The 23,460-nt window shown below is 36.1% G+C and overlaps 1 protein-coding gene across 2 annotated transcripts in view; it reads left to right on the forward strand.

Annotated features, from left to right (window-relative positions):
* Positions 1-23,460, forward strand: part of HECW1 (HECT, C2 and WW domain containing E3 ubiquitin protein ligase 1) — a 153,061-nt gene that overhangs the window by 86,754 nt on the left and 42,847 nt on the right. For both annotated transcript variants that reach the window (XM_088150014.1, XM_088150015.1), the window contains 5 exons: positions 4,922-5,072; positions 13,683-13,813; positions 15,870-15,991; positions 22,620-22,805; positions 23,203-23,337. In XM_088150014.1, coding sequence (XP_088006140.1) covers positions 4,922-5,072; positions 13,683-13,813; positions 15,870-15,991; positions 22,620-22,805; positions 23,203-23,337 — 725 coding nt within the window. The remainder of the gene's footprint in view (positions 1-4,921; positions 5,073-13,682; positions 13,814-15,869; positions 15,992-22,619; positions 22,806-23,202; positions 23,338-23,460) is intronic.

Here is a 23,460-nt window from a genome sequence, read left to right on the forward strand (position 1 = left end):
TAAGCTTTAGTTTCTTCAGAATATATTATTTTATTCAACTCAGCCTTTCCTGTGCATCTAAAAGACAGATCAATATCTCCTGTGCTTACATGTCAAGCTTGCAAGAGAAATTTCAGTAATTTTTTAAAAAACCCTTTGATTCCCTCAAAATTTCACTGATGATTTGCCTGATGGATGATGCTGCAAATTTGTTTCAATTATTTTTTGTTAACAAAACAATTTACTTACTTTACAGCTAGGACAGCACCAAAAGCTTTAAAACCCATCTAGGAACCATTGACATTTTGTGACACCTGAGCCTTGCTTGCTAGGGATTCTGGACTGAAGGCTTTGGGTTGGATAACTCTTTTGTTGATATAACCTGCTACTATCTATCTTTTGTTTTTCCTTCCATGTCTGTGAGACTTTTTTTTTTAACAGGCCTACTAGCATTTTGATTGAGTTTTGTTTTCCTTGTTACTGTGCTGTTTTTATAATTACAGTTTATGATTTCTTTTCTTGCTCTGTGTGTTTGTATATTTTTCAAGTACACTGTTTTGAACACAAAGTGGCCAATAATTATTTGTAGGTAATTATTACCTATAGGACCCTGTATGGTTTTTAAAAGGAAGTCCTAAAACACGGAAACAGAGGCAAGACTGATATCAACACCGCACTGGTTTTGATTGAATGTGCATTTTGCTTGCTAGTTGAGAAAGTAGAATGAAATGAGGCTCACAGTTTAAGTGAAAAACATCACTTGGGCTTTCCCTTTATATGCTTCATTTCATTTCACCTCATCAGTATGTGCTGTACAAATATCCTGATGCGTCAGCTTCTGGGCACAGCATTGAAGTGAAGTCCCATTCATTTCAGAAAGCACAGGAAGTCATCTTGATAGATTGTGGCCATGATCAGTTAAACCTTCAGGTGCTTTTCAAGGGTGAAGATGACAAATACTCAAAGGGAATGCATTCCCTCCTGAGGATCCCACCAAGTCCAAATTACCTCTTCCTTTGAGGTTTGCCTGTATGATCTTTGGACAGCAAGCAGGATATAAATGTGGATGATTCTGACAGTGAAGTCATAACAAATATGAATATTTGAATGTTGTATGTTTGAATCCTTCTGCGAAAATACATGTCTGTAAAATGAGTAAAGTAAAATGAGTACTTCTCCTAAAAAGTCTTGCATCAGTAAATGTTGCCCAGTAGAGGGCGCTCTCTGATCTGTAATATTTCACATAGTTGTCAGGTTGGAATGATTACTTCTGCACAGTAGAAGGCGATCACTAATGTTTTTAAATTAACAGAGCAATATTATCCTCTATATCTTTATTCAGTATATCCTTTGTGTTCAACTGAACTTCATTTTAGGTGAAAGAATCTAGGATCTTAAGTGTTAAAAGAAGCTTTATAGTTTTTTGTTTCATATGGAGTGAAGATTGTAGTTACTTGTTTTTGACCTTAATAAATAATCCATCATCCAATGAGCTCTTGATATTCCCCAATTTAATCGCTGGATTTTATTCTGACCTTGTTAATTTAATAAAAGCCAAAAGAAATCTTCAATCACCTAGAGCTTGTAGTAGTCTTGTTTGAAACTTGCTCCAGACTGAGGCCAAACAAAGATACAAGACAGCATTACATAATAGGCAAAAATCTTTTCCTTCTAAGTCTTTATCAAGTACTTTGCAGAGCAGGGCAAATTGCCCTGCTGTTATTGTTTAAGAATAATATTGGTTAAGAATTTTACGTGTGTTATCATTGCATCTAAATTTGCCCTTTCACATTTTCACCCAAGTATTTTACGGTTAGAGTAATTTATTATGGAAACTGATCAGTACTAAACTCAAAGCCATATTTATTAATAAGAGAATAAAGATCTAATTAATTTGTTCCCATTATCGTATCTCCTTAGTCCTCTGTTCTGTGTTTCTGAATATATTTTTTTCTTTAGTGGGCTACGCCTACTGAAAGCTTGTTGCACAAATTGTATTATTTATTTCTTTGTTTGATTTAAAGTCATACTGAAATGATAATGTTCAGTGGCATGATTTTTTAAATTCAGTTTCTTAGGCTGCATCTGCAATTTGAGCTCAAGATTTAATATTTTATGTTCTGAACATTGCTTCCTAGCAATAAATAAACCAGTCTTAGCAGAGAGAATATTCATTTAAATCAGATGTATACTTGACTAGATAGAGAAAGAACTGATTTATGTTAAGGTGCTTATCTAACTCATTGTTTCTCAAACTTGGCAACTTTAAGATATGTGGATTTCAACTTCCAGAATTCCCTAGCCAGCATGGCTAGCTGGGGAATTCTGGGAGTTGAAATCCACACATCTTAGCTGCCAGGTTTGAGAAACATTGATTTAACTGATACTTAGGTATTAGGTAATCATTAACATGGGGTCATGCCCTCCTGAAAATTTTAAGGAACTGGCATTTGAGGGAATATGCAGGCCACAGAATATTCAGCTATTTTGGAGATGCTTAAGTATTACTTAAATACTGTATTCAAAATAGAATGCCCAATATACCCTGTGACCTTAACCTAGCTAATGTGATTGCTATTAGTAGCATTATTGCAAATGACTATGATCCTAAGAATGCTTACAAGGAAGTGAGATCTATTGAACTTAATGGGTCTTGCTTCAGAGTATAGAATGTAGCTAAATGTCTGTAATTCTAAATGTGCTTACTTGAGGGCCCTGCTTCTCTTACTTCTCAGGAATTCTGAATAAAACCTGTTCAGGAATATTCAAAAGTGAGTAATCTGAATTCCCCTTACTTCCTGGCCAACATCCTTGAAAGGTTTGAGTTTTTGCAAGGATCCATGCAGTCAGCATTGATATATGTGGCAGGAAAGCCCGTGTACACCCAGCTTTATTTATTTATTTAAAATATATTGTTTGTATGTTTTTAACCATATGTTAACTCTGGGCAGTTAACATATAGTTAAAAACATAGAAACAGAAATACAAAGAACATAAAACACCACAATACAGATAATTCAGGCCAAACCACAACATACCATATTCCAGTTCAAAGTGATTTCAGAATGGGCTCATCCAATGCACAGGGGAAAACCAGGTTCTCAAGGCTTGCAGAAGCTAACAGGGTTGGGACCTTCCAAATCTCAGGGGAATTGTTCTTCCAAAGGGCAGCTGCCATGACAGAAAAGGCACACTTCCTAGGTCCTGCTAGGTGCACATGAATGTATGAAATTGGAGGGGGGTTGGGGTTAACCAGAGCTCTTACAGAATAAGCATTCCAATTTCTGTGACCATTTAATATGTTTTCAATATGTGTAGAAAGTGGATGAAGTCATATAATCTTAGCTGGATTGTAACTACTTTCTGTCACTATCACTATTTGACATGGTACAGTATTCTAATTATGACATGGGCACTTATCTGGCCTCTTGTTATGTACCAATTTCAGGTGTTTTTATCATTTTTCCAAAGTCTGTGGGTGAAATGCAATAAGTTCTCCTTATGGAATATTTTACTGATCTTCCATGTTTATTTTTTTTAAGTGTGTGGGTATATGTGCCGTAACGTCCATAGAGTAAATTTACAGTCTTTCTGTACAGGTTATCATTCCAGTAGGCTACTCAATGTCTTGTTTTTCAGTTGTTATTAACCATTGTATGTGATATGTGAAGTTTTGCTACATTATTCATTGGATAATTTCATAGTTTTAAACTGGCTGAACAGAATTCCCCATTCCTTCTATTATAACCTGGGTTTTAATGATTCAGTGATCAGTGTCCCAAACATTGCATTTTAAAATTATTATTACAATCTAGTCCTTCCTCTCTGATCATACTTAATGATTTGGACTCCAAACTTTTTCATCTTTTGGTATTACATGCCTACACACACACACACACACACACACACACACATATACACGTATTCTTGGTTTATTGCTTTGTATGCTTTTATCCTTCGTTAAAAAATGCCATTTAGTTTTTAGGAAATATTCTCACAAAATGGGAACTTTACAAATAAGACAAAATTTGGAATAAAATATAATTTCCTGGATTTCCTATTTCTTGCAGAATGCTAGCCCTTAAAATGTATATTTACATTATACTGAAACATTAACCCTAATTTGGAAACCATTTGGCAAGAAATAAACTATAGCAGGAGATATGTCATGTGTGTGAGGACTTCCCTGATCATTTCATTAACTGGAGCAACTCCATTACTTAGCACTGTTGCTTATAGATGAGATGGAGAAGATGTAGCTCTCCTAATGCTGTGGGCCTTCAACTTCCCTAAGTAACCATGGGCAATTGTAGTCTAAATGACATTTGGGTGGGTATGCAGATCTTCTATTCTAGCTCCTGACTAGAGAATTAAGTATCCCAAGAAGCAAAATTGTAGAAATGGCATTAGATTTACAATTTTTTCCCCAATGCGATTAGCTGTGCTGACTAGTTCAAATGACACTTCCCTAACTCAAATCTTGAGATGCTACATTGGCCTAACTTGTACTGGAGCTTTATTAGTGATTACTTTAGATCACAATAACTGCAGAGTCATTACATAGGAGGGTGGGAGCGCCAAATGTGATTTGGCAATGTAGTACCCCTTCTTGGATATGTGTCTGTTACTTATTCAATTATTCATTTATATGCTGCCTTTTAAGACTAGGTTCTCCTCAAGATGGCTCACATAAGATTAATGCTGGAGCACTATATCAGCTCCTGTGCTGTTTGTAATGTAGGTACATATCCCTTTGACAGGAACTCTGCTTAATAGCAAGATATTTTTTCTATTTATTTATGGAGATATGTTTGCATAAATTAAGATTTTAGGGGAAATAGTACATTCATAGTCTCAATTTCCAATATCTGACTTTTGGATATTCCCAGAAAAATTAATTTGTTTTTGTCTCCCCACCCCAACCCCCTCAAAAAAATGCAAGACTGGGAAGCTCGGATAGACAGCCATGGACGAGTATTTTATGTGGATCATGTAAATCGAACCACAACTTGGCAACGTCCTACAGCAGCAGCTACTCCTGATGGAATACGCAGATCTGGATCAATCCAACAAATGGAGCAACTCAATCGACGGTAAGTTATTTGGGGCCAAAATATTATAATAAGTCAAGCAAAAAAACCAAAAAAAAAAAAAGCATATTTTTTAAAATATATTTTCACAATCCCATGCCTTAGCATACAGTAACTCAAAAAGAGAATAAAGAAGATATTTGCTAAGTAATCTTGCCCAATAAGGGTCATTAAACATACTTGTTGGTACAACTGAAGACAAATAATAGAGGTTATATAAATACTTCATATAAATTATGAAGTAACCTTATTGAAAGAAAGTAAAATATAAATGTACTTGTAACTGCTATTAAGAAGACTGGAAGCCACTTCTTTATAACTTTTTCTTTTCTTTTCTCTTTATTTCTTTCATTGCACTTTTTTTCTTTACTTACTTCTTACTTTCCTGTCCTTAATTTTTTCTTTCAAAATTGGTATTGTTTTTATTCTTTTAAGAATTTGTTTAATAAAAATTATATATATAATTATATATATATATATATATAATTTTTATTAAACAAATTCTTAAAAGAATAAAAACAATACCAATTTTGAAAGAAAAAAGTAAGGAAAGGAAAGTAATAAGTAAGTAAAGAAAAAAAGTGCAATGAAAGAAATAAAGAGAAAAGAAAAGAAAAAGTTATAAAGAAGTGGCTTCCAGTCTTCTTAATAGCAGTTACAAGTACATTTATATTTTACTTTCTTTCAATAAGGTTACTTCATAATTTCCTTCTTTCCATAGTCTACCCTTTCTAATAATCAAACCCATAAATCACAAGTTCATTTTTTTCTTTTTTCAGCAAAAAGTCCATAAGGGGTTTCCAGTCACTCTTCAGCAGTCATTCTGTTGTGGGTATTTCAGAATTCTGAAATAGAGGTTTTTAAAAAGCTCGGAATATAGTGTTATAAATATAAATTTGCCTAAAATATACACATTCATTTTCTTTATCTCAGTGTTATCATGGCTCTAACTGTTTGAGTAAAGATAATAGAAGAATGAATGAGCATAACACTGTGATGTCTTTATCATATTAAGGTCAATTCACTTAAATTCACTTAAATCTCTCTCCTACATTTCAAGATCTGACATACATATAAAAATGTTCTTTCATTCAGTGCACTTTATAGGACTTCAATATTTGGCTCACATGGCAGCTTCCTGAATAAAAATATCTTTGCAGGTGGAACTGTATTACATTTTGGGTTTAGCAGCACAAATGTTTATTTTGCCCCCATATAAATGTATTTGCCCCAAGGCTAGTCACTGAATGCAAAATTAAATGTCTCAATGGATACAGTATACTGCTCCAAAAACCAGTTTCATATCAAATTGTACTTTTTAAATATCTAAATATAATTTTCCCAGAGTTCACGGTTAGTTTACCTATAGCACTAAGCCATTTATTTTTATATGTTTGTTTTTTTGGGTCAAGATGGTGGGCAAACCATTCACATGCCTTGGAATTGTAGCAAACTCAGCTTATATACCTGTTATTTAACTTTTTCTTTTGAAAACCTTCTCTGGATACCTCCACTTGGCATAGTCCAGTGGAAAGATGTCTTGGACAAAGCATTCTTAGTGGTGTCACAGAGAGCCTGGAGTACCTTCCTAGATTTTATTCTGTCGCTTCATTACTTTCACTGCAACATAAAGCAAAGATAGCTCTTTTTCACTTGAGCTTCTCTGATGTCTGGCAAAACTCTTTTGCAATGTTTTGTCACACTGGTTTACATCTGTAGTTTAATTTGATTTTAAATATGATGGAGCTGTGTTTTATTTAGTATTTATATATTTTAATCAATTGTAAAGTAGCTTAGAAGTTGGAACTAGGAAATGAGATAAAGTAAATAAAACATTACCCTGATTTTTTTAAAAAAAAAAAGCTGTAGGGCAGCTTTCTATAATTAGATGGCATACTTGTGTTAAGAACTAAAATATCCAGCTAACATGGCTAAGAAACATTCCAGCTGGGGATTCCAATTGTAATCTAACACATCTGGAGGACACATTACGTATTGTGTGAGTGCTCCCAATAAGCCCTGTTTATTGCCAACATAAGATACCAGATTCATCCAGGCTTCTATGTATTCTGTGTCTGATAAATGCTTTGCTTCTATGCTTCTATGCTTGTTGGCTTCCATGTGATTTATGAGTCAGGGTCTTGGCTCATGAGGAACTCATCAGGGTAGTTTATATGGCGAATACTGCCAACACCAGCATACGTTTCAACTACAAACCCAAGGTTTTCAGTTACAGCTTCCTTTTTTTGGTAACATTTTGTTTCATCTAGGGTCTGTGGGTGAATCTACAGAAAAACATATTTACAAGCATCAAGTATGTACAAGATATTTTTTTTATAAAAACCAGGATTAGCAAGCATTGCTGGATGGTTTGATCCTTTGGTACAATTGTACAGCAAGCAGATTTGCAGCAAACTGCAATGAAGTCAAAATGATGACCCGTGCATGATGACACTGTCATGTTAATACCATGATTATGTACTTGCATGTCAGCAGCTCACCCAAGTATGCAAGCCCTGGCATCTCTGTGATTTATTTCACTTTTTTTTAAACAAATAGTGTCCCAGTCATATCACTCAGCTGATATGATTGGGCCATACACATTTTATCATTTGCCCCCTGTCCCCCTCCCCCCGGATGGGTACCATAGCAGCAAGATAGTTTCTAAAGTCTAAAATGTGAGCATTCTCCTCCAGTATAGGGCAGGATAAACTGCTCAAAATTGTTAAAAATATTTTGAGTGTACTCATTTCAGTTCACACTAAGCAAAGAGGAACTGTGCATAAGCATATCTACGTGCCTTTCTCTCTCCCCCCCCCCCCCCGTGGTTCAGTTTTTCCTTGACGTTATATTGAAACAAAAACATTTTTTTCCATAGCCTCAGGAAATACTTTGTATTTCTTTTCCCCTATCTCATTATAATGATACCATTTCCAATGGAAACACCAGGCTGGGAATGTCTGTTTTCTAATTATATACCTTAAAGAACATGCAAGTTAGTTAGGGGTTTTCTTGTTCTTAAACATATGCAGTAGTTATCTCTGGTATGCCAAAAGACAGGAGGGAGCAGGTTCAAAGCTTCTTTCTTTCAGGGCAGCCAAACAGGACGGGGGTTCCTCAGTATGATTTGTAGGGAAAAAGCAGGACTGTAGAAATCAGGCAGCTGTCTGCCACCAAACATTTTTGTAATTCCCTAACAGAACTCCTCTAAAAATGCCCATTGCACCTGAGTGATCATACCATCAAAGAGACCAATAAAGTATTGTGCAAAACACATTAATGTGAGCAATTAAAGGACTAAACTAGAATCAGAGAGGTCTGGGTTCAAGCCACAAAGCTTGAGATTCTAGAACTAATAATTTCTCAGCGTACTTGTCTCTTAGAGTTGTGTGAATAAATCTTCATGTGTATATATGGAGGAGGTGTATCAAACTGCACACACTACTTTAAGCTGCTTGGAGAAAGGACAAAATAAAATTATAGGGTAGATAGAAGAGTAGCTTCCCATAAGCTTCAGATAAAATTATACCATAAGTCGCCATGATGGCATGATCCCACATAAAACTATATTCTTAACTAAAAAACCCCCTAAGTTACTAGGGGGAAAAGTAACCTAGTACCATTTCACTTTATACAACAGTTTTCTATAAGTTGTTGCTATTGTTATTTCATGGAAGGTAATACCACCAGTGAAGCCATATCTAAAATAGAATTGTCTGTATATAAAAAAGGTATTTTTATGAAGAAGTACCAATATGACACTAAACACTGAGTGGGCCACATACTATAATATATTTCTCTAGATAGGGTTCCTCAATAACCCATGGCTTCCTTGCTAATTCTTTAATCTGTTTTTTTTTTAATGCTAATATTTAGCATTTGTTTTTTTTTAAAATGCTAATAAATAAAAATGCCAAATAAATTATAAAATCCTAAAAGAATTTGCTTGGAATTGATAATAATTTCTGAGATTTATGTTTAGAGAAACGTAAGATTGTTTGTTTGTTTGTTTGTTTGTTTATTAAACTTGTCCCCGCCCATCTCCCCCCAATGGGGGACTCGGGGTGGCTTAAAACATATTAAAACAATAAGTAAATATACACTTAACATTTATAAGAGGACACATTTACAAAGAATAAAAGGAAAAAGAAAAATCCAGGAGGCCAATGGAAGGAACACCAGACATCTAGGGGGCTAGCCAACCCCATATCTGATGACCTCCCTCCCCACCCCAGGCCAGATGGCAGAGCCAGGTCTTCAAGGCTCTCCGAAAGGCCAGGAGTGAGGGCGCCTGTCTCACCTATGGGGACAAGATGTTCCATATAGTTTACAGCTTTACCAAACATCTAAATTCATTAAAAATTATTCATTATAAAAGTTTCTACCTTATCTTTCCAGTTAGGGCAAATATTCAAGGTGATTAAAATCCCACTGACCCAAATTAATAAATCCATTTAAATAGGGACATTTTACCTAGTTAGCATGGAATAAAATGGAACTATACTTCCTGTGGTGTGGAAACCACAATTCAAATAAGAAAAATGTCTGACTTCAATGGAAGCTTGAAGAAGAAAATAAAAAATAGTGAATAAGTAAGAAAGAAAATAGAAGAAAAACAAAGAAAAACAAAAGAAATGAAAAGAAATGAAAAAATTATAAAAATATAATTAAAAAGAAGCGGCTTCTGATCTTTCTCTCTCTTTTTCTCTAAGGTTTTTTTTAAATATAATATTTATTGAAGAATTTGTTAACAAGATAAAAGCAATACAAATATCAATTTAAAGAAAATAATACCTGAACAAAATTATGTGGTATAGACAGCTCATTGCTGGCAAGTAAAAATCATCATTTTAGCATTATGTTTAGCTCTTTATCCATACCATATTATGGATATTTTCTTTGATCTGGTGATCCCTTAAAATTCTATTAACTAAATCATTTGAAATAATTGTAAATTTTAAAACAACAGAAAAAGCATCAGAATAAAATTTACCTAACATCTGTACATTGTATGCTGTGCTTAATCAATTTAGAGTGCCTATAAAGCCTGAGAGAGTAGATAAGCTGCATAAAATTAATTTCAGACAACCAAGCAACAAGTCTATAACAAACATTAAACATTAAGATATGCAAGTAATTTTAGCAATAAAAAAGGCAGCAACTAAACAACATAACCCAGACTAAACAATTTCTTGAATTTAAATGGTCCATGCATTCTTTTATGAGAAAACATTAATGCAGATGGAAGACATTTAAGAAGGCATTTTTATTACTCATCACAATCCTAAGGAAGTCAAACTTCAGTAGACCTTAACACATTATTCTCAGTAAAAGAATATTTGAATCAGATTACATGAGTCGTCAGCCTGTATCTTTCTGGTATCTATGTTCTGGCAATTCTGTAAGTCTTTTCCAGCCAAGTGCTATAAGATTCAAAAACAGTAAAATGCTACAACAGTAATATATGAATAGTACACTTTAGTCACTTGATTCACCAAAGTATAGCAAGTCATCATTGCTGGAAATACAATTTGGAGTATGTTGCATAGGCAATATTAGCCTTTGCTGTTTGACATCTCTCTGTATCTCTATACACACACACATATAGGTGCAAATCAACTTGTTTGATCTAAAATAGTATAGAATTTGCAAACCTCTTGGGTACATACTACAACACAATTGCTTGTTCTCATTTATTCTCAGCTTATATTTTTTAAATGCTGTCTGCCTGAGTCTGTAACTATTAAAACTAGAAAGGTTCAGAAACTCTGAGAGCAATTTGGCAAGTCTTGCTGAAACTTATTTTGATTTTTTGATTATGTACCATCAAGTCTGTGTCAATTCTTAGTGACCGCATAGGCCTTCTCCAGAAAGAATTGTCCCCAACATGCCCCTTCAGATCTTCCAATGATGCTGATCCATCCACCTTGATGCTGGTTGTCCTCTTCTGTTTCCCACCATTGTAGACATCTACAGAGAGCTGGGTCTTTGCATAATGTGCCTGAAGTACGATGATTTGAGCCGGGTCATTTATGTCTTGAATGAGAACCCTGGATTGATTGGTTTGATGATCCATTTGTTTATTTTCTTGGCTATCCTTGGTATTCTTGGGAGTCTTCTCCAATACCTAAGTTTAAAAGTGTCAATATTCTTTCTATCCTACTTTTTCAAACTCCAACTTTTGTTTCCATAGAGTGACATAGGGAATACCATTGCCTGCATGGATTTTGAACTTTGTAGGGAGTATCTGAATGTCTTTTCCAAGGCCCTCATTACCTGTCTATCTAGTGCTAGTGTGTGGCATATGTCTTGACTGATGGTTCTTTTACTGTTGATAGTTGATAGAAGCTATTCACTATTTCAGTATTGTCATTGTCAGTTCTAAGGCTATATATGTTGTCATTAGTTTGGTCTTTCTCTTAAATCTTAGTTCCATTTTTTCACTTTTTCACATTAGTTCCTTGACTTCCATTACTAAAGTTTGCAAATTATTTGCATTTTCAGCTCAGAGCAGTGTCACCACCATGGCACAGGTTATTGATGTTTCTTCCTCCAATTTTAAAACCATGCTCAACTGCAGTTTGAGTTTGAGGTCCAGTTTCCTCAGCATATGTTCTGCATATAAGTCAAATGAGGAGGGAGAGAGTAGGCAGCCTTGTCTTATTCTTTTGACAATGTGGACCCAACCTGCTTTACCATTTTCTGCCCTGACTATGGCTTCCTGCCCTGTGAATAGGTTTCTCATAAAAACACTGAGGTGTTCTGGTGTGCCTTGTTTTCTAAAAACATTCTACAACTTGTCATGGTAAATGCAGTCAAAGACCTCTGTACTCTTTGAAGCACATGTTGACTTTTTGGGTATTCTTTGGCTTCAGCAATAGTGCTCCTTGTTCATCAGCCTTTTCTGAAATCAACTTGAACAGATGGCCTTTCCATGTAGGGCTCTAATCTGCATTGGATGATCTTGAGAATTATTTTGCTAGTGTGTGAGTTTGCTGAGTTAATTATGTATGATTCTTTGATTTTATATCTGTTCTTCTCTGAATGTTTAGGTCAAATTTCAACACCAGATTAATACTGTATAGACCCAAAGTATATGAGTACGAAGAGATTTATTAGCTCCAGCATTGAACTATATTAATGTAATATGCATTTAACCTGGATTTTTCATTTGCCTTATATGTTTTTATAGTTCCTAGAATAAGTTGCCTTGAATGTTAGAATAAACAGAAAGGTGGAAAAAAACTCCAGTAATCAATCAGTCAATCTAGGGGAACAAAGCAGACTAAACTGACAGTGAGAGACCTATGTCTTTAAATGTGTGCCTGCTCCAAAAACTGCTCCTTGCATTTTCTATCCCCTTGTATCACTTTAGTATCAGTGCCAGTAGGGAGGTATGTCGGAAATCATGTAAAAGATTCAGCAAAAACAAACATGGAAAAATTTTATAATTTGTTGGAAAATGTCATTTTTGACCATTTAACCCTTTTCTTATGGTTAGATTATATACATGTTTTTACTGTGACAACTTCATATGACTTGCTTGAATTATCTGAAGCATTACTTCAAATATGAAGTAATTAATTCTAGATGAACCCATTAAAATAAATGGGATAGTTCAGTGGTTGTGCTGTTATGGTAAATGTTGATTACTCATACAGGTTCTACAGAGATGTTAATAACAAAACAAGTTTATTAAACAAGACCATGTTTGCTTAAGGAATTTATGCCTCACCCTTGCATTACCTATGCAGCATTCAGGGTGACTGAAAACAATTTAAAATCACTCTGTTTGTATATGCACAAATAAAGTAAAATTATAGGTTATACCCACATGTCTGTAGCAAAACCTCCCTGAGGTCAAAGAAATAGCATGGAAGATGATATTGAGCAATACAGTACTTTAAGAGATAATGCATAATAAATTTAATGTGCTGGGATAGCAACAGTGTATGTATTGTGTTTCTCTTTTGTAGCACTTTTGTGCTGGCCGCTCTTATGCTGCTAAACTTTGTTATGATCTTAGTCTAGGCCCACTATATATTTCTTGAGTGTCTTCACTATATCAACTATCCCATTCTTTAAGACCCGCAGGAAACAGTGACAGATCCCTTCTTTATATAATATCAGAACTTACAAAGTTCTGGGTATGATATTCTTGGCAGCACTGAAATTAAAGTGGGGCACTTTTCCCTCAGTGATTGCTATGAAACAAAAAGGTTAGAAGATGTTCTGACTGGCTAGGGTCTTCCATGAGTCAAAACCAAGAAACATGGTCTTCCTAGTTTTGTTAGCAAATTGCAAATCCCATAACATAACTATACGGATTATGTGATCCCTGGTTTGAATGAAGCACTTAAGGTGCGAAAAAGCCCCTCTAAAGAGATGTTCAATCAACAGAGGGAAGGAAGTAGTTTTCATTTTTAAATTGTATTAGTTTACTCACAAATGAGTGTTTACTGGAACAGAAAGGCAGGAAATAAATGAAAAAGTTTTCATTTATTTTTAAACTTTTAAAAGTAGACACACAAATGCATTGGAAAATCACTTTTCCTTATTTCAGATATGTATGCAATTAATATATTTCCATTCCTTTCCTTTCCCAAAATCAAGATATCAAAATATTCAGCGAACTATTGCTACAGAGAGAACAGAGGAGGACACTGCTGTCAACAGTCGGGTGGAAAGGCTCCCTCCTGGAGGAGGCAGTGATTCTGAAGCAGACCCATCCCAGGCAAATACAGGTAAAGCATTTTGTGTGGCCAGATGGTATTCCTCACTTTGCATAAAGGATGCAATGTTTTACATTTTAAAATGGAAAATTAAACCCTTCATTTCAGTGGGGAAGGAGCAACACTGGACAAAAGTAAGCTTACATCCTCAGCAGTAACTCTATCCTTTCAAATTGCAAGTGAGGGGATTCCAAAGACCATGATTTCATGATCACCAAGATTATGGAAATCATTTCTAAGTAGACGTACACACAGTTCAAATATGTGAATGCACGTTAGAAAATTGAAAAACATATGAACTGGTCCCATGAGCCCTACTGCAGAAACAATTTATATGTATTAAAAAGTTTGTCTTCTGCTTAGTTTTTGTGCTTTAAAGTGGAATTTCTGTTGTAATGAATGTCTCATATTCTGTACGCTGGGGTTGCAATGTTTTGTATTAGAGAAAATGTAATGCTTCCTCAGAGAGTGTATTCATTACATCTGTGATTACCATGCAGCATGTTGGGTCTGCCTTTTCTTACAAAAAACACAGATAGATTCTTGTTTGCTTGATATTGTTTAGGCTTTTGTTCCATCCTCTTATTTGCTTGATACCAACACCATTTTTTGTAACTGAACAGGCATTACATGTATGCCTGAGTGTCCAGTGAATGATAGCTGCTCTACTGAAAAAAGACTTCTGAAGTTGGGAAATACTTTACAGTACAAGAGGGGATGGTGCATATGTGCATTCACACATATGCATTCACTATGCACCGTTAGCAAACTTTCTCACAGAGCATACTCAGAGAGATGATTTTCAACTTAAGTGCTTTTTGCTAATATAAAGTTCTAGTAATAGAACTTTAGTAAAGCTCTATTACTCGAACTTGCAGACCTGCTAATGGTGTCACCCTGTGACACACTATGAAAGTGAAAGTTGGATTTTGAAGAAGCAGGATATAATGAGTATTGACACTTTTGAACTTTGGTGTTGGAGAAGACTCCTGGGAATATCATGGATACTAAAAAACAAAAACAAACAAATGGATCATTGAACCAATCAGTCCAGAGTTCTCTCTTGAGGCCTAACTGACCATGGTCAAATACTTCAGTTTTCTGGAGAAGTCCATAATGCTGGGAAAGGTGGAAAGAAAGAGAAGAAGAGGACAACCAGCAGCAAACTAGATGTACTCAATTGCAGCAGAGATGGCTGCACCATTGGAAGACCTGAAGGACCATGTTATAGAGATTGTCTTGAAGAAAATCTAACTATAGGTCAGTGTTGTCCAAACTTGGCCACTTTAAGATGAGTGGACTTCAACTCCCAGAATTCCCCATGCTGGCTGGGGAATTCTGGGAGTTGAAGTCCACTCATCTTAAAGTGGCCAAGTTTGGACAACACTGCTATAGGTGGTTACTAAGAATTGACACTGATTTGATGGCACATAATCAGTACCTGCTAATCTTATTTTAAAACTGTCTTTTTAAAGATACAGTTTCTAAATGATGTCAACAAATCCTTGGGATGTCTTTCAGTGAACTTTTACATATAAAATATATATTTTATTGTTATTGACTGGAACTATAGTATTGGTGCGGGGTTAAGATTGTGGGTAATATTACTGTATCCAAAAAGATCAGCCACCTTTTTATTTTGCACATATTGATATACTAACTATTCCTTAGAGTTTAAAAAAAAACACAACTTGCTGGAAATATACATTAGAGACTAAAGTCATGGTGCCCTCCAGATATTTGTATAAATTTTGTCCTGTTAATCTTCTAACAATTAATTAAATACTGATCATCTTTAACAGTGGTTGTTAAAGATGTTTTTAATCAATCTGTTATTATATTGGAAATTAATTTTATAAAGCTAAAGTTAGCAACGGTAAGTAAAAAGACAACCTCTAACTATTGGAAAAGAGTGGTGATAATTAATATTTTACAGAGTACATTTTGGGGGCGGGGGGAGGATTGCGCATGAAGGTATTCAGCAGAATAAGAGAGCCGAAGATAAAACGACTGGAATAATACAAATATTCTTTTGTTTTCACTTATATGCTTATCATTTGGATTTCAGAAATTAGGAGAGAAATACCTGTTTCACCTGTGAACTCTCAAAAAATCACTTTGTTGCTGCAGTCACCAGCTGTAAAATTCATTACCAATCCTGAATTCTTCACAGTGCTGCATGCAAACTACGTAAGTGTTTGACCCTCTGCTGTACAGGTTGGTGGCTTACTTTGGCGATACCTTCTAGGGAGTGTCTCATTTCTCACTTGTATCATTCTTACTTAGGCAAACGATTTATAAAATGGTGATGTTCCTCAGATCTCTTATTAATATTTATTTTAAACAAAGAATTGAGTTGTTTCATTTTGAAGCTCACTTGACAAATTCTAGCTGACCTTTCCGTGGCCTTATCTTTAACTGTGAGCCTATTTAAAGAGTAGGTGGTAGTTTTTGCCAGATATTTTTAATTATAACTTCATAACAACTAACTATGCTGAGGTGTATCAGATTGCCTGTCCTAGCTTTTATGGACATTCCGGGGATAAAATGACTGGGCTGTGTTTGGTTCATTCCTACTTGGGTTTGTTCACCTAGATGATCCTCACAAGAAAGTTACTCAGCAACAATCCATAAAATATAGCCTCGGTTATAGTGGTACCTCGGTTCACGAATTGGTCGCGACCCGAATCAAATTTCCCCATAAGGTTCAATGTAAATACGGTTAATCTGTTCTGACCCCTCCGAATTTGGTTGTGACCCGATTTTTGGTCGCATCCCGAATCAAATTTCCCCATAAGGTTTAATGTAATTACGGTTAATCTGTTCTGAACCATTTTTTTTTTTAAACCGCAAAAATATGAAACAAAATACAGTACGAAGAGAGAGAACACTAACCTTGCTCGACGCGACTTCTGGCGTGGAGGACAGGAAGGCGGGTGGGGAGGCGGTTATTGCTTGGAGGGAGAGTCCCCCTCCCTACAGGAAGCCGCGACCACGTGTCATGGGAGGGAAAATGGCCACGGATCCTGTTCGTCACCCAATCCGGCATTCGCGAACAGAGGCAAAATTTTGCGAATGGAGCTGTTCGTGACCCGAATTGGTCGTGAACAGAAGCGTTCGTGAACTGAGGTACCACTGTATTTTGCTTCACCGCTGAGTACTCATAGTTCTATAAATATTCATCTGAAGTGTTATTACCATTTATAGTCACATATGGCTACCTTGACTTTGATCCAAGATGAAGTCACAATGTGTCACTAGCAATCATAAAACACAGCAATAATTTTTCTTGCTGCTGAACCATTGACAAGATATGACTTGATCATCAATTTTAGCATATGCCATACAATACAAATACAATATAATTTGCATTTTTCATAGACACAACCTGCAGTATGAGCTAGCATAAACTGCTAATATACTTCTGTGTAAAACAACAATGAAAGCAATATTTAACCCTGAAACAAGCATCTCAGGATTTCAAATCCTAGATTATTTTTGATAGCTTTTTGTAGGATTCTTGAATGCAAAAAAATTATCCATGGCACATAGGCTTCCACAAAGAGAGAAAGAGGTAAAATGCTTGCAAGACACTACTGATTTCCCTCACAACTGTGTCATCAAAGGGAGCAATATGGTGTACATTCAAGAGTGAGTGTTCATTCATGTTAGGCTGTTGTGGGACCTAACACTTCACCACCCTAGATCAGGAATACCCACTATATGTTTTCGATTACAGTTTCCATAGTCTGTTATTATTAGACATGTAGAGTAAGATTTTTCAGAGTTGAAAACATGGAGAATACAAGGTTGCCTATTCCTATCCTGCATTAAGTAATTACATGTCCTAGTATGTACTTTGCAATCATTTGCAGCATGCTAGTGGTTCTGTGGTAAGAACGTGGAGTCTCCTTGGCAGAAAAGTTGACATGAAGACATTTCCCAGAAAGTTAAAAAATTGAAGGATTTTTTTATTAAAGAAGGATCCGTTTTGATAGATGTATAAATATATAGACTTTGCTTATAATTGACTAAACAGAAATGAAAGACAGTTCTTAAAAAATCACTTCAAGTTTTCTCTGAGTGAGATGTAATGCTTGATAAGGATGTATTCTCTTTCTTTAAGATTCAAAGTTTCTGTAGTTGAGGGGTTCAAATAACATTCTAAGCTCTGTGTGGCTTTAACTAGTATCAATAATGTTCATCAACAGGAGTATTAAATTTATTTTTATAGAACAACCCTTTTTCTTTTACAACAGTCGATCTACAATAAAGCAAAATGACCAAGCCAAACTTCTTTTATTCAGATTCCACTTGTTAAAAAACAATATGCCATATACATTTGAACTTAATGTAGTTAAATATTTCAACCACAACCTTGAATTAGAATTAGGAGGATTAATTATGGCCATGAATGAATTGGAAAATATTATCCAACAGTTGGAGTTAAAATAATATTTTATTTCCTTGAACGTTTTTAAAAAACCGTGAAATTCTTCATCTCTGCCACAATCATAGAAAGCTATTAAAAGGATTGTTTAATGCTAGTGGAATTATCAGGCTTGTACTAATAATTCGCACATCCATACAGGCCCAGATATCTAGAAACCAAAATTAAAAGCAAGTAACCTATTTACAAGAGTCACTGATTCTGTGTGATCATATTAGCTAACTGAAGTACTATTATATAGCTGCCTTGGACACAATGTGGGATCCTGTTACCTATGGCTGGATCTTGTGTCATTACAGTAATATCTATTGAAAGGAAAAACAAAGATTGTGGCAAATGATATAATTTATTAGCACATCAGAATCACAAGTCTTTAGGCAATAGCAAATTGGGAAGGAAACATGAGGTTCAGTAGAGCCCTGGGGCTTCTCCTTACTGATGTTGCAGCAGGACAATGAATCCTCTGTAGAACACACAAAGAAGCTCATTTGTCTGAGAATACTGACATTTGGCTGAGGGCAATCTAATAATTAATAGTAGAAATTCCCTCACTTTTCATCTGAAATTTTCTCAGGATTTATGAACTTTCTTGCTGAATGTTTAGCAAGTTTTGTAATTATTTTCCAAATCTTAGGGTTTGCTCTTGTAACTGAATTTTCAGTTAATTGTTTAACCATGGTTGTGAGCTACTTGGTACATTTATTTATGGTCCCAGACTCATAAAACACCATTACAAAATTTAAAATCCAGAAACACCAATAAAACACAAATATAAAATTTAAAATACAGAAAAAAACCCCCAAACAATTCATAATGAGAAGAGGATATCACCCGACTTCTGCAAGCCATAGCGATTGCAAAGAAATTTGGCAACCACCTTGCCGACAAAGATCCGCATAGTCAAAGCTATGGTTTTTCCAGTAGTAATGTATGGCTGTGAGAGCTGGACCATAAAAAAGGCCGAGCGCCGAAGAATTGATGCCTTTGAACTGTGGTGCTGGAGAAGACTCTTGAGAGTCCCCTGGACTGCTAGGAGGTCAAACCAGTCAATCTTAAAGGAAATCAACCCTGATTGCTCATTGGAAGGATCGATAATGAAGCTCAAGCTCAGATACTTTGGCCACCTAATGCGAAGAGAGATCTCTTTGGAGAAGACCCTGATGCTGGGAAAGATTGAAGGCAAAAGGAGAAGAGGACGGCAGAGGATGAGATGGTTAGATAGCATCACTGAAGCAATGAGCATGAAACTGAGCAAACTCAGGGAGGCAGTGAAGGACAGGAAGGCCTGGCACAATATGGTTCATGGGGTCACGAAGAGTCGGACACGACTTAACGACTAAACAACAACAACGTAGTGGTTGCCAAGTTAGGTCTTTCAGAAGGTCAGTTATAATTTCTTGATCAGGAAGATAACTAAATTTTCTGATAGTAGGATTTATGAGTGCCAGACACCATGAGTGCTACAGCGGGCAGTGTAGCAATACTGTTACTTTACTGACTCTACCTCTATATCTGAGCAGAAACATATATGATGGTTGTACAGGAAACTAGTATATTTGCCTATACTCTCCCTAGTAGGTACTGTGCCAATTCACGCCAAAGTAAAAAGTCTCCTGTTTGAGATGTTCAGGTTGTTAAGAGGTAGCTAGGAATCATCCATGGAGAACCTGCAGTTACACCATAATAGAAAAGGATAATTTTGGCCCTGTCATATTATAAATCTAAATCCCAAATCTCTGTTTAAGTTTGATTAAGGCTTTGTCTGAGCCAAGAGACAATATTGCCTGGAGTAAGAGATCACAATATGCTAAATCAGAATCAATTTGCCTCCTTGGGGATGAGGAAAACCTATCCAATATGCTGACATGAACCACCAGGGATCTACATGGAAATTCAGTCTAAGAAGTTTTAAATCTAAATAAGAACCACTTTAAGTGTTAGCCTGAATTGAATAAAAGGGAAATGCTTGCTAAACAAAACACTGTTGTTATATGTTGGTCATGAATAAATCACGTTTAATTTAATAGAGAGTTAAAATTCAGTGCATTGAATGATAAATTGTTGATTTTCTATCCATCAGAGCTGTTGAGTTTAGATACATAGACATTTACTTGTTGCTGCCCATCCCAATACAAATAGTTGCTTATATAAGATTTTTAATTTTTTCAGTTTGGAGAAGAGGTTAATAATGACACAATTTGCTGTTTAAGAAGAGATCCTGAACACAGTAGTTCAGGGCAAATTGACTAAAATTTGCACTCAATTAAAATTAGCCTAACAAGCACTACCTTCATATCCAATAGAAAAATTAGTGTAGATTAATGCTAATTCAAGTACATTAATAAGCTCCCAAACAAGAGTGCATGGGGGAAACAAAGTAGGAAACATCGGAGTCATTCACTTTCGTGGAAGACAAAATGGTTTAGTTAGCTTGCCGAGCACTTAGCACAGGAGCTGGGAACCTGTGACCCTTCAAATGTTGGTAAATGATAATTCCTAGCATCCCTTTCAGGGCTGCTAGGAGGACCGCAAGTTCCCCATGCCTCAGTTTGTGAACTGATATGCTATCTGGAACTATTCTAACCTAAAAATAAAAAGATGCAGAGAAGACAGATGGTATTCTTCAAAAATGGAGAAAAAGGTGATACTAGTGAAATAGCAAAGGCTGGATAATTATGTGATTCAAGGAAGAATAGTTTGTTAGTAAAATTAATAGTTACAATTGCAAGGAATTCTGAAAGAAATTATTTATATGAACCCAGAATTCAGATAGGATTCAGGCATGGGCACAGGAAGGAATTGCATGGATCACTCTTATCGATGACTGGTAGCAGGACTTGGAAGGAGGAAGTGGAACTATTCCTTGTCCTGCAAGCTCACAGGATGGGAGCCTTCCTGGACCCTTGGCTTGTGTTGGAAGAGCAGTTTGAGACTGTGGCTAGGAGGGCCTTTGCCCGGCTTCACCTGGTGCATCAGTTGCATCCTTACCTAGAACAGAACACACTGGGGACTGTCATTCATGCGCTTGTAACCTCTCATTTGCCTTGTAATTCACTTAACGTGGAGCTGCCCTTGAAGGCTACCTGGAAACTTTAATTGGTATTAAATGCCTTTGTGCTTACTGGACAATCACAATCCTGCCATTTGACACCACTGCTACAGGACCTGCATTGGCTGCCATATATTTCTGAGGGCAATTCAAGATACTGGTTACTGCCTCTCAAGCTTGATATGGCTGAGGGCCTGGATTTCTGTAAAACCCCCTTTCTCAGATGAAGTCTGCCTACCTGATCTGGAAGAATGCCTAATGAGGGTTCCCACCTGGCAAAAGGCACAACAGGAGAGGCACAAAGCGATAAATTCTCTAGGACAATTCTCATCCTCTAGAATAGCTTTTTCCCAAGGTAAGGTTGCAGATTAAAAATAAGTAAGATCCTAAATAGCAGCATCTCCAGTTAATGGATTTTTGCTTGAACTGCTCACACAGAGAACATGCTACTGCCCCACTCCAGAATGTGTGTGTGAAGAAACAGTATGAAGCTGTGTTGGCTAAAATTAATCAAATACGGATATGATGAGCAATCTGGAAGATTAAAACTTGGAACCTTATGTAAAAGTAGGACATATGTAGCATGTAGCAAAGGAAGTATACACTTATTTATTTAATTCCATTTATATTCCACCTTGCTTCAAGATGGTATTCCTGGTACTGAATTGATTGGAGCCAGTGGAACTAAATAGCTGTGATTTAAAAAGGGTGAAATCTTCCCAGCAGGTCAGGAAGCTGATCCTTCTTTGGTTCATCTCTCTTCTTTACAGTTGCAATTATTAAATGAAAGCCGGTTTGATAGCCAGTTTGGTGTAGTGGTTAAGGCACCAGGCTAGAAAGCAGGAGACTGTGGGTTCTAGTCCCACCTTAGGCATGAAAGCTGGCTGGGTGATTTTGGGCCAGTCACTCTCTCTCAGCCCAGCTCACCTCATAGGGTTGTTGTGGGGAAAATAGGAGGCGGGAGGAGTATTAGGTATGTTTGCTGCCTTGAGTTATTTATAAAAATAATAAAGGTGGGATTAAAAAAAAAAGTCAAATGCTTTAATTTAACATTAACTCTACGGTAGCAAAAAATCAGGAGTCGGATAGCACCTTTTCTGACTAATACATTTTATTAAAAGGCATAAGCTGTTGAGAGCTGCTTTCACGAGGGTCAGGCTGGTATCCGCTATTCACTGCTGCCTTGGGTAATTGCTATATTAAAAATACATGTATGATTAATAGGTTGGGGGGGGTTTCTGCAAAATATATCATAGTTATATCTGCAACAATGCATTTGGATTCCTCCACCTTCTGTTTTGTTTTTTTTTTGTATCCAGAGTGCCTATCGTGTTTTCACCAACAGCACCTGCTTGAAACATATGATTCTGAAGATCCGCAGAGATGCTCGGAATTTTGAGCGGTATCAGCATAATAGGGACTTAGTAAATTTCATCAACATGTTTGCTGACACACGGCTGGAACTTCCACGAGGCTGGGAGATCAAAACTGATCAACAAGGCAAGGTACAAGAAAGAAATGAAATTAGTAGTTAATTCTGGGTTGTTGTTGTTTTTTTATGGGTATAGGTTGGGCAAGAATGCTGGCATGCGTGAAAGGTGGGGAGTATCAATGTATTTATTACCTGTAGGGTTTTGGCTTTTCCTCAGATGGCTTTTCTTCATGCAACATTTTATTCAGGAATATACACCTTAAAATGATATCTCTATTTCTTGTCTTGGTCTGTATAATGTAGGTAGTCCTTCAGTCTACCTACAGTACATTATTCAGACTGTATTTAAACATTTAATTTTTTAAACTAAAGAATCAGACTAGAAATCATGTTAAATCCTGCTTCCCATATTACCAACTCTGGTAGCTTTCTCAGTATTATTTTTGATTCTTAGTATTCTTCTATTACAGTCTTTCTTTGTTGACCACAACAGTCGTGCTACCACTTTCATTGATCCCAGAATTCCACTTCAGAATGGCCGCCTACCCAATCACTTGACCCACAGACAGCATCTTCAGAGACTCCGTAGTTACAGTGCGGGAGAGGTATGTTTTCCTGCTGTACCTAATTCATTAGAGTGCTGGATAAATGTGTGCGTTTGGGATTTCTTCAGATTCATTTTTACAAAGTCTTTACAAAACTTCAATTCTACATTGAATCCTGTTTTA

The sequence above is a fragment of the Python bivittatus genome, unplaced genomic scaffold (genome assembly GCF_059951505.1).
Source record: "Python bivittatus isolate LINGU-HERP-01145 unplaced genomic scaffold, Pbiv_v1 ctg000610_np1212, whole genome shotgun sequence".
Taxonomy (NCBI): domain Eukaryota; kingdom Metazoa; phylum Chordata; class Lepidosauria; order Squamata; family Pythonidae; genus Python; species Python bivittatus.